The sequence below is a fragment of the Balaenoptera ricei genome, chromosome 2 (genome assembly GCF_028023285.1).
Source record: "Balaenoptera ricei isolate mBalRic1 chromosome 2, mBalRic1.hap2, whole genome shotgun sequence".
NCBI classification, from domain to species: Eukaryota; Metazoa; Chordata; class Mammalia; order Artiodactyla; family Balaenopteridae; genus Balaenoptera; species Balaenoptera ricei.
In genome coordinates this window covers 69,973,865-69,994,845 of record NC_082640.1, presented here as the reverse complement: position 1 = coordinate 69,994,845, position 20,981 = coordinate 69,973,865, and the positions used below count along the sequence as shown (strand labels likewise).

Here is a 20,981-nt window from a genome sequence, read left to right as displayed (position 1 = left end):
CTGTAGTCAACTGACAGTTTAATCCTAAAACCGGAGAAATGAAAAAAATTTTTTTGAGTGGTAATGTCTTTGCATTTGAAATCTGTATATATAGTAGAAGGAGAGTTTGGTCTCAAAACCATTGATGGAAGAGAAAAACCCTAAACAGGCATGCCAATTTGACATTGAAAACAAAGTTTTGTTAAAAACAGTTGTAACCCAGCCCAATTATAGGACTAAGTCCCAGATGTAAATACCCTTTTTAAAATGTTTAACTTGAGGTAGTATTAACCAAAAGAATTAATGGAATAGCCTTTTCTACAATCTTACTGTTTTTGTGTTTCACAAACAACATTAAGTAGAATCAGATAATGAATAAAATGCCTAACATCATTCTTTCTCTTAAGCCATGTTTTGTACCCAAATAGATGGATATTAATTTTAGCATTTCAGCATAGTTAAGAATAAAATGGACTTAAAAAAAACAGAATATTTAGTTACAGAGAAGATATATAAATTAAATAATCAATATATAATATTTCTTTGATGTATTTCATTGAGTAAAGGATATTAATTTAGCATGAGAAAATTTCTTTTAGAAAAGTATATATGCTCATTTACTTGGTAACCACCTGATGCTTTTTCATGGTTGCCTGATAGGATTTACAGTCTGAAAGGACTATTATATCTAAAGGATTGACTTTGTCCGTCATGTGTAGGGCAGTGCTAATGTGGCAATCATTTCTACATTAAAATAATATTTCCAGACAGATTTTAAAATAAGTTACAAAACAGTTTGTGCACTGTGGTCCCTTTTTGCAAAATGAAAATCAATGCATAATTAATATACAGCAAAATATTAACATTGACTTTGAGAGGGGTGAGATTACAGGTGATTTTTATTTCATTTACGCTTATTTTTATTTTCTAATTCTTCAATCCCAGCTCAAGCCAAAAAAAGAGAGAGAGAGAGACAGAGAGGTGGTGGGAAGGTAATTATCAAAGAACCTGAAAACAGATGTACGTAAACCTTCGAAGGAGAAAAAGGAGGAAGATCCTGAAGAAGATCCCGAAGGTTCTCTGCGAAAGATGCAGCTACAAAATGGATGAGCCCGTCTCAGCTCAGGCTCCGCAGCAGAAGCATCAGGAGAACTGCAGCGATTAGTATACAGAGGGTGCAGACTGTAGGTACCAAGATCTCCGTCATGATCTGCATGTAACTTAGAAAGGGCTCTGCGGAGGGGGAGAGAGCAACATGGCAGATGAGAATGTGGTCATTTTGGTGAATGCAGCTTCATCCTGAAAGCTTCAGCTGTCTGGATAAACTTGGAAAATGGCATCATCACACTTGCTAATTATTCTCATTTGCTATAAAAGAGAACCTGGTAAATTAAATGTTATAAAAAAAATTATGTGAGGGCTTTGTAAGATATTTCAGAAAATATGGATTAAGAATGCTTAAATTTGGTTCTTCCATAGGTACTGTAATAAAGTCTAAATGTATGTCAATGCTAGTGCTTACTCAGAATATTAGCGGCCATATTCCTCAGTTTCTAGAATTCTCTTTGGGGGGATTTAGGAAAGAAAATTCCTTGGAAAACATTTGCATCCTTTCAAAAATGTTTATTATATATCTTAAGAGGTATAGGAATTTCTGCATTGAAAATTTTTATGGTCATTCTTTTTTTTTTTTTTTTTTATGGTCATTCTTAACACAGCTAAACAGTCTTTAAGAGTTAAATGATAAGCATATTTCATGTGCGTTAACATTGTAGTGGACATTTACGAAATACCTGCTTTTAAGTTTTGTGCCAGGCGCCCTTGGTTACCGAGATAAATAAGGCACAGGCCCAATTCTCATGGAGCTCATGGGCTCAACAGTAAATTCTTCATCATGTCTCTACATTAAGTTTATTTTAGTTTAATGGAATATACATCTTTAATATTTGCCTGATTATTTAGATGAGGGGGGAGGGGACAGTGGTATATTGGCCTGTAAAAATAGTTGAATTGGTAGGATTTGGTCTAGCATTTTCCACCTCTGATACCACATGGAAGATGAATTCATTAAAACAGGAAGTGTATTTCTCTGGTTGCCCTTATATAGAGAGAAAGACAAAATTCAAAGAAACAAATGATATGCGTTGGCATTTCTTGATGCATGGCTACATCCTGGTTATTCTACATCTCTGATCCTTTTAGATCCTATTGCATTAGAAATGCCTTCTGTGAGAGCAGGGACCTTGTTGTTTATTGCTATGTCCCCAGGGCTTAAAACACCCTTGAGTCAATAGTGACTGCTTCATAATTACTTGCTGAATGAGTGAATATAATATCTAGAGTGTTTGATTTTTCTTCATTCCATTTGGTATAATTGAATTTCTCCCTCCTTCCAACAAAGCCCACTATAACACAATAGTAGATTTATAAATTTACAGTATGATTCAGAATCAAACTAGAGTAGATATTTCTTTTTCATGGTAGATTTTAAAAAAATTTTAAGTGCTGATAGAAATTTGACATTGCTTCAAAGTAAAGGAAAGTCCATTTCTAATCATGTGGTTTTGGAAGATTGACTTAAGGTGGGTCCACATTTTGAGATTTTGGTAATACCATTACATATGTAATTACATGGTTTAATTATCAAAGAATTAAACTCACCTGCAGCAAGCATCTGGTTGTTGATAGAGCAGGTTTCCAAGGCTTTGAGGTACCAACTTTCCACCTAATAAAAACCCACTTGGTAAGTAAAGTTGTCTTAAACGAGTTTTTTGCTGTTTGAAATCATGTTTGGAATAATATGGGGTAAGAAATATATTTTTTTAATCTGCTTGTAGTTTAAATCATTTAATAGTTATTGAATGCCTATGTGCATCATTGTGAGGGAGCCAAAGAACAGAGTTTTTATTCTTGAGCTTATAATCTAGCTATCTTTTTCTAATAATGCAATTACTGTCTTTTCTAGTAATGCAAAACTAGTGAATACCTGATGGTTATCAGTCTCTGCTTCTATTTATAGTCCCACTAGGCTCACTCTAAAGAATATTGATTAACAAATGAGTTTTTTTTTTTAATTAAGACACTCTAAATTACAACTTATATTCCCTGCCATTAGGTGCAGCAGCATACAGAATAGAGAGCTGATAGAAAAATTTGTAGGTTATTGAAAATGGGAGGTTTTAAAGGATTTTTTAAATTATTACTTTTAATCTCATTTTGGAACCAGTGCATTTGTATCACTGTACAATTTGGTGGGAAAAGAAGTGAAGATTATATGGTCATTATATATTCAATTTACTTAACTTTTCATGTATGTTGAAGAATAGGTAGTATTTGTTTGCATTAAGATACAACATTTAGGATAACATTTAAATCACAGTTTCTGTTGACTGTCATAACCTAAAGTAAACAGGACTCCTGCATAACCCTAGTCTGCCCTTAATGCTCTGTGTGCTAGGATTGCATTTTACAGTGTACCCCATTCTAAGCAAATCAGCAGAGAGGTGGTGAAAGGGGAAGAAACAATGGGCCCACTTGCCAAACTCTGCACCCCAGCTGCCTAGCTCTTCTAAAATCCAGAATGAGTAACACTGATAATTATTCCTACCTCTCGAGGACTGGGAAACCCATTGGCAGTGATAATCTTCTTGTAATATTCAACTGAAGCCTTTGGATAGCGCGGCCTATTTTTCTTGTTGAAATCGACATAGTAAAATCCATATCTATCTGAGTATCCTCTCTCCCATTCAAACTTATCCAACAGAGACCAGGAAGTATACCCTTTTATATTAGCACCGTCTTTGATAGCTGCAAAGACATTCCATTTTTAGTATATTTCATTTTCTTGGAAAAATAGTATTGCGAAGATCATCTTAAATGTTTTCATCTATGAGATTTAGAAACACGTTTTAGTCAATCGTGTATTATCAAATTTTGCCCAAGTTAAATAGAAAGATATGTGAAGACAGTTTGTATCTCACCTTTTAGCATTTCATTTGTATATCCTTTAAGGTATTGAATTCTCCACTCATCACATAATTGGGTACAGTGTAATTTTTGAGATGCTCCATTTTCTGTCACATATATGGGTGGATTGCCATATTGAGTCTGAAAGGAATCATGGGAACACATATTGAAGGCTGCCATATTCTAATTGGGTGTGTTTAGCGTTTAGTAGATGCCAGTTAACATGTTTATTTAGAGATGAATGTAGGCTGGGGGCAAGTTCATATAGAAGAATATATTTCTTGACAAAGCATCATTTTAGAGAAAATATGCTTCAGGTCTTGTTCTTTCCCACATATTCCAGTACAGGTGAGAAGAGCAGCAAAATAACTAAATATGAGATAAGAATTTTAAAGTTTTATATATAAATATGTATATAATATATATACATATACATAATCATATGAAATATGTGCATATTATATTACATGAATATAATTTATATAATGTATAACAACCATGTATATGATCTATATATATGATTATTCATAGTAGACATTCATCATTTTTTTTTTTTTGGCCATGCCATGCGGCATGCAGGATCTTACTTCCCTAACCAGGAATCGAACCCGTGCCCCTTGCAATGGAAGCACTGAGTCTTAACCACTGGACCACTAGAGAAGTCCACATTAGTCTTTTTTGTTGTTTTCTTTCTTTCTTTCTTTCTTTCTTTTTTTTTTAGTCTTTCTTTAAGGCCTATATTGAGTAGCTTCTGAAGTATAAGTAACTGGGTTTTTTTTTTTTTTTTTTTTTAAATTTTATAGCTACTTTTATTTTTTATTTATTTATTTATTTATTTTTGGCTGTGCTGGGTCTTCGGTTCGTGCGAGGGCTTTCTCTAGTTGAGGCAAGTGGGGGCCACTCTTCATCGCGGTGCGGGGACCGCTCTTCATCGCGGAGTAACTGGGTTTTTAAATTAACTTTAAAATGTAGGCACCTGAGCTTATACTATAAGAACATGAATTCAGGTAAAAAATGTCCTTTAGCTTAATGTAATAATCACCTGAGCAAAGTTGAGAAGGCTCCTAAATCCCCATGGCACAGAATGTAGCCATTTAGACCCCAGATCAGGCCAGTTTGGGTCAACCAGTTCAACTAGGTCACGATCGTTCTGGTAGCTGGGCCCCTGGCGAGAGGGGTAGTTCCTTTCTGTGATGTACCGAGTCGTAAAATGACCTAATCCCAAGAAATCAGAGGTGCCTTTAATGTAGCTCTTTTCCTGGAGTGAGAACACCGGTAACCTCGACATATCCAGGCCTTGCTCTGCACTCTTTCTTCCTAATGAGAGAAGAAAATAGAATTTAACCAAGTTTTATTTTCTCACAATCATTCTCTTGTCATGTACCATGATGATACTGGCATGTTGACCTGAAAGCTGTTATCCAGATCCTGGGCTTTGGAATTCATCTGTGTGGAAATTATAACCTTAGCCTTTCAAACTGGAATTTTGACATTTGAATGCTAGCCAAAAATTTTTAAATTTATATTGCTTAAAAGTAATATTTTCACAGATTACTCAGTAACTTGTGTGTGGACAATTGTGTAGCTATCTGGAAAAAAGAACTAGGTTATTCCTTACATCAAAAATTAGTAATTTTGCTTGCCTCTGGGAAGGGAACTGGAGGCCAGTGGTAGCGTGGGGAGAGACACGGTCACGTTCAGGCCTTGTTGTAGTGTAAGCTAACATCACCTCTGTGTTGGGCAATGTTGTCCTATCTTTCAAAATTGTAAAAGTGTGTGTCCTTTCACCGACCAATTCTAAATCTGCTTATCCTACACTTTACTCATGTAAAAGGATGTATGTACAAGGATCTTCATTATAGATTGAGTAGCAAAGGATTAGAAGCAACCTGAAGGTCTGTCAGGAGAGACTGGTTAAAAACATGATGGGATATCCATCAGTACCACACTATGCAGCCATGAGAATGAATGAGGCGGTGCTTCATACACCAACAAGGACGAGTGCCAAGACGGATGCTCAAGTGAAACAAAGATTCAGAGTGTTGCGTACATAGAGTACATGCAAGTATATACACATACCAAGCAGCAGTGTTCTTGCTTACACGTGCACAATGCATCTCTGGAAGTGTACTTACTTCTGGGGAGGATAGGAGCAGTGGGCGGGGGAGGGAAGGAAGCTTAACTTTTTTCACTTTTTTGTACTTCAAAACATGTGAAACATGTCCTTGTATAATCCATGCAAAAAAAGTTTTAAATCAATGTATAAAGAGAAGTAACATTTTTATGAGTTGATCTAAAATGTAGCCATAAAAATGTTCCCAAAGAGACTGCTGGCTTAGATTAAATGAGTGAAAAGATTGTATTATTAAATTCCTTTAAATTATTAGCATGTTATTACTTTCAGTTACATGTAGTAACTTGAGAAAAACCACAGGAATTGTCACTGTAGTGTCTACTACAATAGCCACTCACCATATGTGGCTACTGGAATATGGCTAATGTGACTGCAGCTTCAACTCAGTTGCACTGAAGGATTGAATTTTTAATTTTGTTTAATTTGAATTTGAATAGACACAAATGGCTACAGGCTATCATATTGAACAGCACAGATATAGGACATGCAGAACATTTCCATGATCACCAAAAGTTCTATTGGACAGCACTCGTCTAGAATTACCTTTCTTCATATATTTATTGTGAATGAAGGGGTGCTTCTGAGATGCCTGGAAGTAATTTGTGAATGAGATTTCAGGCAGAATGCTTTCACTACTAAAGAAAATATTAACTTTTATTTGTCAGTTATACTTAATAATGCTGAAACAAAAAAGAAAAAGAAAAAACTACTTAGAGGATCCTTCTTTCCACATTGTATAAGGGAAAAATTGAGCTCTGTTCCCACTTGAATTATCATAGAGTTAGAGTTGGTGGGGTCTGGGATTATTGGCTTTAAGCCCAAGAATTTTTCTATGATAGGTAATCAGTTTGGCCTTTTAGTACAGTCTTGTAGCGCCTGCAGTGGCCTCTGAGGGTCCCAAGAGAGCAAACACAGCATGTGAATGATGGGGTGTGTCTGCAGGAATGTTCCATATGGGCACTGTCCCATCCTGAGGGCTTTTTCCTTACGCATCTTGAGGAAATCATTCTCAAGATTTTGAGTGTATGTGTACAGAACATGTCACAGAACTGGTTATTGTCAAAAGATTTTTAGAGATTATTTTGTCTAATCCCTTCATTTTTAGGTGATAAGACTGAGACAGGACAAGGTGAAGCACCTTGCCCAGAATCACTCACTGGTTAGTGGCAGAGTTGGAATTAGAACTTGCTGCCTCCTATTCCAGATAAGTCTTGATAAATGGTGCTTTAGAAAGGGAAATTTTTGAAATGTTGAAACATTCTTAGTCAAACATCTAAAATAGCCTTGATGTGTGAGATATAGCCTATTTCACCGTCATCCTTGTCTTTTTTAGGGAGGTGTGGGCTGATACCTCTAAATCACAGTTATATGTTTAGATTCCTACGGCCAGACACTGCTGGTTGCCTACCCAATAGACCCATGCCTGTCTTCTTCCATGCCCTCTTCTCTCATCGCCTTCCAAAGGGCCACATCCTTTCTGGGAGTCTTGACCCCTCCCCAGGCTCTGAGGCTCTAGCCCTGGTGGTCTAGGGCACCTTGGGGCATTTGACAATTCTGTCCCTTGAGGCACAGCGGGAAGTCAGCTGGGAGTAGACCGCTGTTTCCTGGGAAGATTTTCCTTGTTCTTAAAAACATATGATGGTACTATCCCCTTTTTTTCTGCCTCAGGGTGTTGATGTGTAAAGGTGATGCCTGGAGCTGCTACAGCCATCCTGTGGCCTTGGGGAGTGGCTGATGAACTAGCTAAAAGTGCCAGAGTGGAAAGATGGAATGAGTCTGGGTTCTCAAAGACAACCCTGAGGGCTGGATTAATTAGCTGTGGATTACCCTTTTCTGGATTTCAGGTGAGATGATAAATCCCTTACTTTTCAAGCCATTTTATTTGGAGTTTTCTGTTATGTGGCAGTTAAAAGCATCGAAATTAATACAGCCTTGTGAGCTCTGTCTTTACTCTCTTCTCTGACACTGTGGAAACTAGAGCTTGGAAAGTATTTCTCAAGTGGCAGACAGAACCAGCAATAGGACTGGCTCCACCCATGACTGTGTCTTTGACTTCTCACTCCTGCTTCACTACAGTTGGATGGAGTGGAGTGGGGAGGAGGAGACAGGAGAACAGAACACAAAAGAGAGCAGCCTAGAGAATTGCTAATTTTTTTCCCCTGGATTCTGAAATTCTCAATTTCCAGGTCTAGGAATTTGTTTGGATGTCCCCCACCCTCCCAGTTTGAATAACCAGTTCTAAATTCTTTGGGAGCTGGGTTATCCCTCGAGTGCCTCACCCAAACCGACCCAGTGTGCTCTATCCCCCTGCCTTTTGGTCATTTCACTTGAGCTCAATACTGTTGCTGTGGTATCTGGAGTCTTAAAAACATGACGTGGCTCACCGATATGGTCCTTCATGACTTGCGGGTAGTCACCGGCGTAAATGGGGTTGGCAAACCAGCCCAGGCAGAACTGTAGGTATCTCTCGGCAGCCTCTATGTCCTTGGGGTTACTAATGTCCACAGGTTCCCCCCAGTCGCAGTTTAATGAAATCCCCACCAGACCTTATAGGAAGAGAAAGAAAAGGGGGTGGCAGGCAGAGTGACATTGCTCCTCTGGTCACCCGTCTGTTCTCAGCGCACATGGTGGCGGGGCTCACCTTGCTGCTTGCTGCGCCATGTGTTGTTGTAGGAGTGCCAGGCTTGGGCATGGGCCTGGAAGAGAAAGGAGTCCATCGGAGGTGCCTGCCTCATTCATTTCTCTCCACCCTTTCAATTCAAGGTGGTCTTTCTCTCCTTCCTGGCTCTAGAGATCATTTTAAGTCCTATCCTTTTCATGAGTCCAGCCTTGATTAGCCTAATCCATAGTCTCCCTTCCTCTGACCTCCATTTTCTTTGTGCTGTGGAGGAAACTTGCTCTAAATCTGGCATAAACACATAAGCCACCACTTTGTGTTATTTATTGTTTCTAAGATTTTTGCTCACGTGTCTTGTTTTGTTCCTGGTTGTCCTCTGCAGTAACTAGGCAGTGCTTTCAGCATAGGTGCTCAGGAAATTAGGAAAATATAATCCCAAGCATCCAGAACAGTCTTGAGAAACAGAATCCAAAATGTGCCAACCTGCCTTCTCTCCATATTCTCTCCCAGGGACCCAGTGACATCTTCAGAGCCCTGCCCTTTAAATAGTCACAGTTTAAGAAATCCTAAGCCAAATAGGGAAAGATGAGAAAGTTCTCTTGCTGACGTGAATTTGAGGGTCCGGTATGTCCCCAGTGATCCCTTGCCTGCCCGCTTGATCAGATTGTTCACCTTCTGTGGAGAGCCCATTGGGGCCACCATGCCTCGCACCCCTGTTCCCCAATCATCATCACCTGGACCCTCATGTATGTCCTGGAATGTGACCAATCCCCTCCCCTGCTTCTCAAGCCTTTCCAGTAGCCTTGTAATTCACCCGTCGGCATCTCCTCTCAATGTCCCCCTCAATTTCTGCCCTAACTGAGCCTGACTGCCCCTCAAGACCGCAGCCACGGCAGCTCTTTCCAGCAGACGCTATTTTTTTCCCCTCACACCCCACATACCTTAGGAGAGTGTCTGCCTTGCTCTTTGTGGCTGCTTCCAAACGATTTCTCCTTCCTCCTTCAAAAACTCCAGGTCCTTTGAAGCACTCCTAACCCCTTCCTGCTGCTGTCCTTCACCAACCTCCAGTTACGTCTGCTCAGTCACTGACGATGTTCGCCCCTAGCTCACTGTCATCCCCCCACTTCCTCCTGTCACCATGCCTCACAAAAGAGTTTAGACCTGTAGGTGACAAGTTTTCACATGCATGTGCTCCAGCCCCTTGGCTAGATTGCAAGCTCTAGGGAGCGGTCACGGTGTCGTCTGGGCTGCCGTGTCCAGCAGAGTCCTGGATGACAGGACACCACCTCGTAGATCCTCATGGAAGGGAAGGGGACCATGTTAAGGTGACATGGCAGAGGACTGGGCTCAGACTCGGGCCCTGGGGTGGTCTTAGCTGTCACTGGGACTCACCCTTCCACCTTGAACCCAGCCTTCACCCCCGGAAGGACACACTTCACCTTAATGACGTGATGTGCCGCCTTGTACAGGCCCGTGCCATGGAGCTTCAGGCCAGGTGCGTGGTGGCCCGTCTCGTAGCCTTTCTCTGCCATTGTCTGCAGGGATGGCAAGTGGGGACCACAGGACCCATGAGAAGTGACAGGGTACACTCCTGCCTGGAAAGTGGGTTTTCCCACCTGGAGGGGGGCCTTGCTTACCCGAGGATCACTGAAGGTGACCCAGTGCTTCACCCGGTCCCCAAAGGCCTCGAAGCATAGGCTGGCGTAATCACTGAAGTAGTTGGCCGTGCTCACGTTCTGCCACCCGCCATACTTGACCTGGAGCAGCTGCAAACAGAGGGGTGGAGAGAGAAGCAGGTGCCCCAGCCCTCTAAAGCATTGATAGTACCCATCTTCTCCGCATCACCTCCCTGAAGCCAATGACCTCCCACCACCCTGTGTCACAGAGAGGTACATAAGTGGCTCCTCTGCCAGCTGGGCCGTGATCTCCACAGAGCCTTGTTGAACGAATGAAAAAACTGCTTGAATAGTGATGTTTAACTGTGAGGTTCTTAAGCATGTTGAGGCTTTATGGAAATCGCTTGGGAGGGAGCGCTCGTATATGAGCACATATAGTTCTAACAACCTGGGGGAGAAAAGGCTAAACAAACTCGCTCATTATTCCATCAACTCTTACTCAAAAGATGCTTCTTTCTTTATAGTCTGAGTTGTCGTTTCCAGGCCAAATGTTTTGGAAAACATCAAAACCTGCGCTTACCACTTATTACAAACATCAGTTAAACCAGTGGGACCTCCCTGCCGTGGGTAAGTTGGGAGATTTCTTCTTCACTCCGTGCCATCTTCCTGTCCCGAGCCAGAGCCCAGACCCCAGCCTTTGCCCCCACCTTGGCAACCCCAAGTGCCCAGATCAGGCTTCCTCCTGCTGAGCTGAGCTCCCCTTGGGCCTCTGAGCCCACGCAGCCTGACCTGTGGGAGATCCCAGTGGTGCAGGGTCACGATGGGGGTGATGTTACTCTTCAGAAGGGCGTCAATGAAGTCACTGTAGAATTGGATCCCCTTCTTGTTCACCCCGTCAGCTGAAGGCAAAATAAAAGGGGGGGACTTGATGAGAAAGGATCTTGGTCTTGACCTTCTGCAGTGCACTATTCCTGGGCCCTGGAGCTTTCTGTAGGCCTGAAGGCGCCCTCAGCCCACCAGCACTCGGGTCTCAGATGGTGGAATAGCTACTCCTGGGAGCCCAGCTACCTGCAGAACCCGTGAGAGCTGCTGCTGGGGAAACCGTGCTCATGGGCTGTTCTCCCCGGCCAGGACTCTGTGGTGTCCCCACAAAGCCAACACGGCCAAAAGGGGCCACTCGTGGGCCGGGGCGGTGTGGCCTTAGCTCACCTCGGACACCCGTGGGCAGGAGCCGGGGCCAGGACAGGGAGAACCGGTAGTGGCTGACGTGCAGCTCCCTCAGCAGAGCGACGTCCTCCTGTGCAGACAGGGGTGGGTGCAGGGCACGGTCAGCGGGACCCCACCAGGGCTCCTCCTGTACGTACTCCTCATCTACGCAGCAGGCGTGACGCCACCTGCCCCCGCTTCCTCCTGGGGCTATGCCAGGAGTCAAGTAAAATGCAGGCTATGAGGATGCTTTGAGAAATCCATCAGGGTGACGGATCCCCAATCCAGAGAGGAAAGTGGGTGCTGAGCAAAGGGACAGAGGATGAGCTGGTCCCGCTCTCCCCACAGGGGGCCCATTCCCATGCGGGGACCAGGGCTTCAGGCTACTGTGGCCTGTAGGCCCTGGGGTCATGGCCTCAGCCCTTCAGCTGCCCATCGCTTAGACTAAGGCACTGGCTCAGGTGGGGCCCAGCTTTCCTTTCCTCCTTCATCCACCTTCCCACATCCTGGCACTCCCTCCCCAAGCCCCAGTCACCACCGACCCCTCCCCACTCGGCTGCACTGGGATTGGGAATGTTTAGCAGAGCACTTGGTTGACATTGTCACTTGGGTTCCCCTAATATGTCTGTCACCTCCCAACTCTCCCTAGGTGATGCTCAATCATACACACACGTGCACACCCATCACTCACCTGGACCTTGTAGTAGCCGTTACAGGCCACGTCTGCAGTCTCCTCCCCAAGCACATTCCCTTTCCCGCTGTGCGTGAAGGTGTCCCAGATGCTGGGCCCTTTCCCGTCCTGGTCCCAGGCGCCCTCAGTCTGGAAGGCGGAACTGCCCACGCCCCAGGAGAAGCCTGCAAATGGAGACCCCAAGTTGGGCTCTGAGTCCCCTCCCACTCCCCACCCAGGACTGGGACCCTGGGCTGTGCCCCCCAGGCCACAAGGCGAGCCCCCTCCCCAGCAGCCTGCCCTGTCTCCCTAGGAGTGGGAGCATGCGTGGTAGGGCGGGGGGAGGGGGGAGACACAGTACGTTAACAGCATTTGTCTGCACCATTTTAGCTCTGATTTGCATTTACTATCTATACAGTAACTTAAAAAAAAATCTGTTAGGAACTTCTTTTATTTCGGAACAACTACATGGGGTTATTTTCCCCATCCTACCTATAAGGAAGCTAAAACACCAAACTCCTTGACAAGTCAGCCAAGGTAGGCACGCTGACAGACAAATGGACAGACGGACAGACCAACGGAGGAGTGGACGTACCAAGTGGGAAGATTCCATAGTAGAAGGAGGCCTCTTCTAGGGATTCCTTCCTGGTGGCCCCCAGCCTGGACACCAGCAGGAGCACCCACCAAAGAGTGACAGCCCTCACTGGCTTCATGGCACCCGGCTCTCCCCCATGCCCGAGAAAGCACATCTGACAGGTGCAGGCCCATGCAGCCAGGGCTTGGGGGGCAGATCCTGGCTTGGGGAAAAAGGAGGGGAGGAGGTGGGACGAGGTGGAGGCGCTTTATCTAGAGAAGCGTTGGCTCTTCTGGGGTCAGCTAGTCCCTGGCTTTGCTGTGACCCACCAGCACAGGCTGAGGCTGGGCTCCAGATATGATTCCCAAGTTAAACACTAAGGAGGACAAAGACCGGGCATGGGGAGCTCTGGGTCTGATAGGCAACGCTTCAAACCACCCCTGTCCCTGTCTTATGGGGGAGACCCAGCCTATACCCTGTGATGGCCCCAGTCTGATGGGGAAACCACTCTGCCTTAGGGACTCTCCAGTCTGATGGGGCTGGCAGGACAGCCCACAGAGCCCCCGCGGCACCCCACCTACACACTGTGGCCTGTGCACAGAGACAGACACCTCTGCAAGCCGGGGGTCACGAGCAGGGTCACCATCCCAGGGTCTTCTGTCCTAAGGGTCGGGGCAATTCCCTTCCCCTGGGCTCCCCTCTCTGATGCCAGCCTAGCCAGCTTACCCAGGATTGTCCTCGGTCCCAGACACCCCCAGAGTAGCAGCTGGTGGCCAGAGCACTGTCAGACTGAGCCCCCCAGGGCCTGTGCGCCCCCCCCAAGAGCAGAGCCCTCAGCCCAGCGAAGGCTCTGGTTGGGGGCGTGACCAGTGGCCTAACCCCCCTACAAAGAGCTTCAATAGCCCCAATTCAGTGGAGAGGGCAGGAATGCTGAGCTGGCCAGCGGGGCCTGAGTCAGCAGCCAGGCAGCTTGGCCCTGGGCCCGGGGCATCCAGTCGGCCCCCTCCCAGGGTAGAGGAGCAGTGACCCAGTCCCCTGGTCCCTTCTGGGCCCAGTGTGCCGCCTTCAGCCCATCTTAGCCTATGAAACTCCAGGTGGTGGCCGGGCAGGGAGTAGTGTGTGTGGGCATCTGTCACTGTGTCCACCCCTTCCTGCTGCCAGAGAAAGTTCACTGTAGAAGGTAAATTTGGTTTTCCCACATCACCCTCCTCTCTTTGGATCCCTCATTCATTCCTTTACTCACTCACTCACTGAATCACGACTGTCTGGGGAATTCCCTGGCGGTCCAGTGGTTAGGACTCGGCGCTTTCACTGCTGTGGGCCCGGGTCGATAGAGCCCTGGTCCAGGAGCTAATATCCCACAAGCCTCCCTGCACAGCCAAAAAAAAAAGAAGGTATATTAAAAAAAAAAAAATCACGAGTGGCAGCTAGATCACACCCTCCCTGGAAGCTCAGTGCCTCCTGCTCCCCACCCAGGCTGCCAAGGAGGTCCCCCACTGTGCTTCCTTCACTATGGTGCCCTCACCTCTCCATATCCCTCCCCTCCCTCCCCCCACTTGCGGCTCCCTGCATCTCACTCAACCTCCAGCCTCCCTGCCTTCAGCTAAGCCCTGCTGTAGCTCCTTAACGGGGCAGGTCTTATCACCCCTTTGTGGTTGATTAATCTCTTTCTGCCAGAGTGAGGCGGGACTTGGTCTGAGTCCTCCAGGGGTTGGGGATCTTGCGGGACAGGGAGGCCAGAGGGGGTGTGAAAGTGAGGTGGTTTTAAGCGCTGTGCAAAAATCAAATCAAATCAATAAATAAAAATAAACACTGTGCCAGGGATCAGGGCTCTAATGGAAGGATGGACAGAACACTGTAGAGGCGCAGGGAGGTAGGGCTGGCTTCAGAGGGAGGGGACATTGGACAAGATACTTGAAGGATGTGGAAGCACTCGCTAGATGGCGTGGAGCACGGAGGGCATGGGAACTGACAGAGGGAACAGCATGAGCAAAGGCTCTGAGGTGTGTTTGGGGACCTGGCAGCTTGGTATCTTCTCTCCTCTTGCATCTGTCCTACCGTGACCAGGCAGGGCTGTGTCCTCAGGTGAGCAGACCACTGGACGTCACCCTCGCGGCCACCTCTTCTGTGGGTGGACTGCCGTGAGAGTCCAAGGCCAGTGGTGCGCTATTCGCACTGGTGCTGCTACCTGCCCCGCCAGGCCTGTGGGCCCTGGGGACTCTGCTCTCCAGGCTGAGGTTGGCAGGAAACATAAAACTTTAAGACCTGATGTCATCTCTGAAAAATGCCCCCTTCGCTCAGAGCCAGGGGCCTAGTGTTTGTGATGAGGGAGGGGCTCGTCAGCCCGGCCTGGCCAGGGGCTGCTTGGGGTCTGACTGCAGACCCGGTCTCCACCGTCTGATCCCCGTTCCCCACAGGCTCCAAGCTGGAAGCCTGGGCCTCACAGCTGGGTGACCACCACCCACCCTCACTCCTCCCAACCCCATCCCACTCCAGGGCTGCTTGGGCCCTGCTGGAGGCTTGGAGCAACGAGGGTAGAACCCTTCCCTTGGGTGGGTGGGGTGTCCTAAAGTCCCTGGAGGCCAGGCCTGGCTGAAGAGCAAGCGTGTTGCGGGATGGGTGGCCCTCTTTATCTTCCCCCTCTTCCCTCCCCACAAGGGGCTGCAGAGTGGGGGTCCCTCTGCCAGCAGCCTCTGTAGGGCCCAGGCCAGAGTCTAAGCTCTATGACTTTTAGGAAGGGACTTGGTAAAAGCAAAATGTCTGGTCTTCCGTCCAAGGCACAGGGGCGCAGTGGGTGTGGGTATGGGAGAGGCTCAGCTCAGCCCGCTCTGTACCTCTGGATCCTTCCGAGGGAATCGAGGGGCTGGCGTGGGAAGGACATTGGGGATCCATGTCGCCAGGAACTGGCCATGGGCTCCAGTGACAGGCACTTCCTCTCTGGGACTGAGGCTCCCTATCTAGAATGAGAGCTACTATCCCTGCTGACACTGCAGGGCCCAGCCATTCTATTCCCTGGTCCTAGGAGCTAATCTTTCTCTCTCTGGAGAGGAAGGGGCCTCTAGGCCCCATCCAACCCTCACTTCTTCCCCCCAGCTCTGCAGCCCAACTCAGCCCTGCCCAGCCCGGAGCTAAGGGGACAAGTCCCAGGAGACAAAGTTTAGTGCCGTGTGACATTGGGCCAGCCACTACCCCTCTCTGGGCCTTCATTTCCTCCTCTAAGGAGGCTGGCTACCAGCTGTCTGGAGTCTTCCTCAGGTCTGCGTTCATTAAAGAGGTGACAGGCTGTTTTCGGGTTGTCTTGTCTCTGCAGGAGCCGGGCTGGGATGGAGGCAGGGGATTTGCAGGGATGAGAGTGGGGCGGGTTGAGCCCATCAGGGTGGTGTGTGTGTGTGTGTGTGTGTGTGTGTGTCTCCTTTCTCTTGGGGAAAGGAGCCTATCCTGGGGTGCAGAGCTGTCCTGGGAAGCAGGAGTACAGGGTCAGGAGTGGGGTGCTTGGTTTATAAGAAGCACTATGGGCCTGAGTCAGACTTTCTCCTGAGTTTTCTTCTGAGGATGGAGCAGACAAGTCCTCTGTGACAAACCATTGGGAGAAGAGTGGGGGGAAAGGTGGGAGGGATGAGGAGAGTGGCCTGTAGAACAGAAGAGGGCGGTGGTTAGGATCAGAGTCTCTGGAGTCAAGTATATCTTTGAATCCCAGCTCAGCATCTGCCAGCTGAGTGTTCCATACAAGTTACTGAATTTCTCTGAGCCATTTTTCATATATAAAAGGGGATGACAGGGACTTCCCTGGTGGCACAGTGGTTAAGAATCCACCTGCCAACGCAGGGGACACGAGTTCGATCCCTGGTCCAGGAAGATCCCACATGCCGCGGAGCAACTAAGCCCGTGTGCCACAACTACTGAAGCCCACGCGCCTAGAGCCCGTGCTCTGCAACAAGAGAAACCACTGCAATGAGAAGCCCGCGCACCGCAACAGAATAGCCCCCGCTCGCCGCAACTAGAGAAAGCCCACGCACAGCAACGAAGACCCAACATGGCCAAAACTAAATAAATGAATAAATAAATAAATACATGCTTGGAAAAAAAGAATGGAGATGACAATAGTACCTGCTTCATAGGGTCATTTAAGCATTAAATGACATGATAGATGTAAATGCTTTATGCAGTGCCTGGCAGAGAGAAAAGCCCCAATAAACTATCTCCGTGGGAGTTCCCTGGTGGTCTAGTGGTTAGGATTTGGCGCTTTCACTACCGTGGCCCAGGTTCAATCCCTGGTCCCGGGACTGAGATCCTGCAAGCCACGTGGTGCGGCCAAAAAACAAAAACAAAAACAAAAAACTATCTCCATCATCAATGCCATCATATTGTGAAGGCTGAAATCCAGCTCTGCCACTCACAGGGGCTCTCCGGGCGAGGCACAGAGCCTCAGAGGGTAGACGCTCCCTGATGTTCTGACAAGGGGTTTCCATGATCAGAGAGCTTTGTCTGGGAGATGCCAAAATCCCTCTGTGCTGTGGGCTCTGCAGGAGCCAGGCCTCTCTGTCCGTTGAGGCCAAAGCTCCGGTCCCCAGAACACCAGTCACTGCCTGAGGGCAAGGTGCCTAGGGTGTCAGCAGATTTTGAGGGCTGCTGCTAGTTCTGGCTCTGTGAACAAAACCCAGGGCTTTTTACCTTCTGAGTGTTGATGGTCACTTCCAAGGTCCACTTCATTTCTCTGAGCACCGCCTACCTTGTATTATAAAAATGTGCAAACACACAGAAAAATGGAAAGTTTATACTGCCCACGCTCTGTGCCCACCACTGAGACTATATTTGCTTTATCCCACGTCCATCCCTCTTTTCCTCTCTCCACCCAGCAATTCATCTTGCTTTTTGGATGCATTTCAAAAGTAAGCTGCGAGTGTCAGTTCACTTCACCCCTAAACCCTTCGGTAGGCATATCATTAACTATATTATGGTTCTTTTGTTTTCGAGGTAAAATTTGCTTGCAGTGAAACTCACAAATCTTAAATGCATGCTCTTCTGTGAGTTTTGACAAATGCAGTCATGTGTAACCAAACCACTGTTAAGATATGGAACATGAATTTGTTTCTTTCTAACTGAGTCATGCTGCATCTTTCTGAGGACTTTGGGGGAGATTCCCATGGGTCTCAGAAGCAGGAATCCATGTCATCTTCTTTCCTTCTGATTTCTGGCTGCTTGGAAATTCTGAGATATGTTTGTGGCCTGCTTCCAGCATGTGTACAGGACATGTTATGCATTTCTGTGTCATCTTACTCTCCCTTCTCTGCGATTTCCTTGTCTGTTATTTTTAAATCTTGCTGAGGTATATACAACTCTACAGGCTGGTTCTCAAATCCTTTTTTTGGAACAAGACTGAAGGAGTTCTGCATAATCATAGTGGAATTTTCAAGATATTTCAATGGTTTGTGGTGGCCAAATATGTGAAATTGAGGCTGTTCCAGTAAATCTGGAATGAATTGATACCCTATCCATAGAGTATGAACCTGTGTGTAGAGTATGCATGTGTACACACACATACACACACACACACAGTGTTGGAGGGCACACACACGAAGAATTCTTTTCTTGGTCCAGACACTGGCATTGGCAGTGAAACCATCAATTCCAAACCCAAAGAGCCCACTCACCAGTGGCCTTGCTGCCCGGGACCCCTGCAGGCGGAAGTTGGGGAGGGGATGGCGGTCTGAATAGTGGTCTTGGAGGGCTGGAACAAGCCATGATGATGGTGACGTGTCCGGAACTAAGCTGCCCAGCCAGCCAGCGCTTCCCACCGGAGCACTTTGGTCTGGGCTCATCTGCTGGTGATTTCCCAGGTCCCGCCTCGCATTTTCTCCCCTCATTTGCGCTCGTGGGGAGCCCCTGGGCCAGCTGCCGAAGACCTCCCAGACAAGCCTTCAAGTTCCAGGTCATGGAGGGCGGCAAGGGTGAGGATGTGGGGTGGGGAGAGGGGAGGAGTTTCGGTAAAAATGGAGCAGAAGCCTCCTCAGCTTTTCTCGCCTCAGAACATTCTCTGAGTCTGTCTTCCAGAGCATCTGTGGCAGACCTCATTTCACTTCTATTTAGGAGACTGATTGGAGTCTGTCTCTTCACTTGACTCTAATCTTGTCTGTTTTTATCCAGCATTGAATACTAGTTGTTTAAGGAATGAAGGCTTTTTGGGGTTCGGTTTTGTTTTCCCTCATCCTTGCACAGAAGGTGTGAGAGCAAGCGCAAGGGATCATCCCCGGGCAGGGAGCAGGCTTGGTGGGGGAGGTCTGGGGTCCTGGTCTGACAGGTCTGACAGAGCTACGCAGAGCACATCACCTGGGATGAGGCGCCATCTTGGAAGAGGGGAGCCTGGGTCCTTCTACAGAGAGGGTCTCACGGAACCCTGCTGGCGACTCCCTCCTAAGGAGGAAGTACCCACAAATTCCAAACATGGGCTCAGAAGTTTTCTGAAACAATCGCCAGGGATCCAAAATTTCAAAGACAGTGAAAGATTCGAAGGCTTTTATATATCACATATATAAATATAAATATATATATATATTTTTTTAAGTTTAAAAAACCATACAGAAAACATATGAATATATTCACACTGCAAAGAAATGGCAACCATCTCTGAAATATATGGAGTAAAAAAGGGTAAGGCCCTTTTCCTTGTTCCCTTCTCCCACCATCCCTCCCCCAGGTGGCCACTTCTGACAACTGGCCACTGTCCCTCCCTGCATTTTCTCTGTATTTTCATGCAAATTGGGTACATAGAAGAGGTTTTGTTTGATGCTCTACATTAGCAGAGCTAGATTGGTAATATTGTTTGGCAACATGCTTTTTTTTTTCATTTTTTAATATATGTTGGAGATCTTTCTGGATCAGTGCACCCAGCACTGCCTCATTCATTTTAATGCCTTCACAGCATTCCATTGTGTAGATGTTCCATAACTGATCTAACCAGTCGCCTGTGGATGGACATTTTCTTTTTCTTTACAGTGCTTTGCTCTCACAAAGAATGCTGCAATGAATATGCCTGTTCATGTAACTTCATACCCATGTGTGTATTCCTAAACGTGGAATTGCTGAGTCAATTGATCTTTCGATGGATGTTGCCAAGTGGTTTTTCTTTAGAGGTAACCTCATTCTTTTTAACTGAAGTATATTCAACACCAACATTTAACCAACATAACCAGTTAGAGATGAGATGGAACCGTGGCTCAGTATGTGGGAGCCAACACTGCCTTCTGCCCGTGGTTGGGGAAGGACTTGACTCTTGCTGGGAGCTCAGTGGCAAGAGGAGGGTATATTTGCTCTAGATAATCCCTGAGGAAACCATCATTGGTCAAGAGCTTTACAGTTTACAGAGTAGATTTCTGTGCATAATCAATCTCACTTAACCCTACTGAATGAGGAAGGGCCATGTTACTCATTTTCATCCCATTCTACAGATGAGAAAACTGAGGCTCGAAAGAGTCACACTCAAGTGACTGGCATGACCAGGGTCTGAGACTCCAACTTTCAGGTGTCTTTCCACTGTGTCAACAGCTTTCCCCTTTTTCTCTGGGTCCCTTCCTCTGCCTCTCCAATCCTTACCACCCCCTATACACCAAATCCTCCCCAGACAATGCTGCCCTCAGGATCACCCCCAAATGCAACTCCTCGGGTTCCAATAAACCCAGGAATATGCAATGAGATTAGAAGTGGTTCCAATTGGCCTGGAACACATCCCTGAGGCTGTCCCAGTGGGAGAATTTATACCTTCTTATTGCTCAGACAGGCTCAAGGACAGATGTGAGGCCTGGACTCCTTCCTACCCAGCCCCTCAGGCCTCAGGGGCAGAAAATTAGTTACTTAAGTTTAGAGGATAAATAACTGGGAGGAAAAAGATGCATAAATGAATTCATGTGCAGGAAAGCAAAAGACCTAGTTTATAAAGGTGCCCACTCTTCATCAAACCCAACGTAAAAACACTCAGGACTTTTTTCAGGTCTTCATTTCCTTATGCAGGCTCCTGTGTCACGTAAAACTTAAATACATTTGCATGCTTTTCTCCTGTTAATCTGCCTTTGTCAGTTTAATTTTCAGATCCATCCAGGGGCCCTAAGAGGGTCAGGAGAATTCTTCCCTCCCCTACAGTCCCCTGGTATTCACACACTTGTGTAATTTTTGTTTCCCCTTGAACCTGGGCTAGACCTAGTGACTCATTTCTAAGGAAGAGAATA

At 46.5% G+C, this 20,981-nt stretch overlaps 2 protein-coding genes across 5 annotated transcripts in view; one reads left to right on the top strand and one right to left on the bottom strand.

Moving 5' to 3' along the window:
* Positions 1-7,773, top strand: part of ZWILCH (zwilch kinetochore protein) — a 45,846-nt gene extending 38,073 nt beyond the window's left edge. For 3 of the 4 annotated variants that reach the window (XM_059915483.1, XM_059915482.1, XM_059915484.1), the window contains one exon: positions 925-1,392. The gene's annotated coding sequence lies outside the window, so the exon portion shown is untranslated. Of the gene's footprint in view, positions 1-924; positions 1,393-7,747 lie in introns of those variants that run through there. The other variant, XR_009501091.1, reaches the window with a different exon arrangement.
* Positions 958-12,901, bottom strand: LCTL (lactase like). The gene is made up of 13 exons (XM_059915485.1): positions 12,784-12,901; positions 12,210-12,373; positions 11,522-11,609; positions 11,102-11,211; positions 10,334-10,462; positions 10,136-10,231; positions 8,721-8,775; positions 8,464-8,625; positions 4,988-5,262; positions 3,960-4,086; positions 3,587-3,786; positions 2,641-2,704; positions 958-1,212 (listed from the first exon to the last, which is right to left on the bottom strand). Exons 1-13 carry the CDS (start codon positions 12,899-12,901, stop codon positions 1,097-1,099), a joined length of 1,704 nt encoding a protein of 567 aa, XP_059771468.1. The 3' UTR covers positions 958-1,096.
* Positions 12,902-20,981: the final 8,080 nt, after the last annotated feature.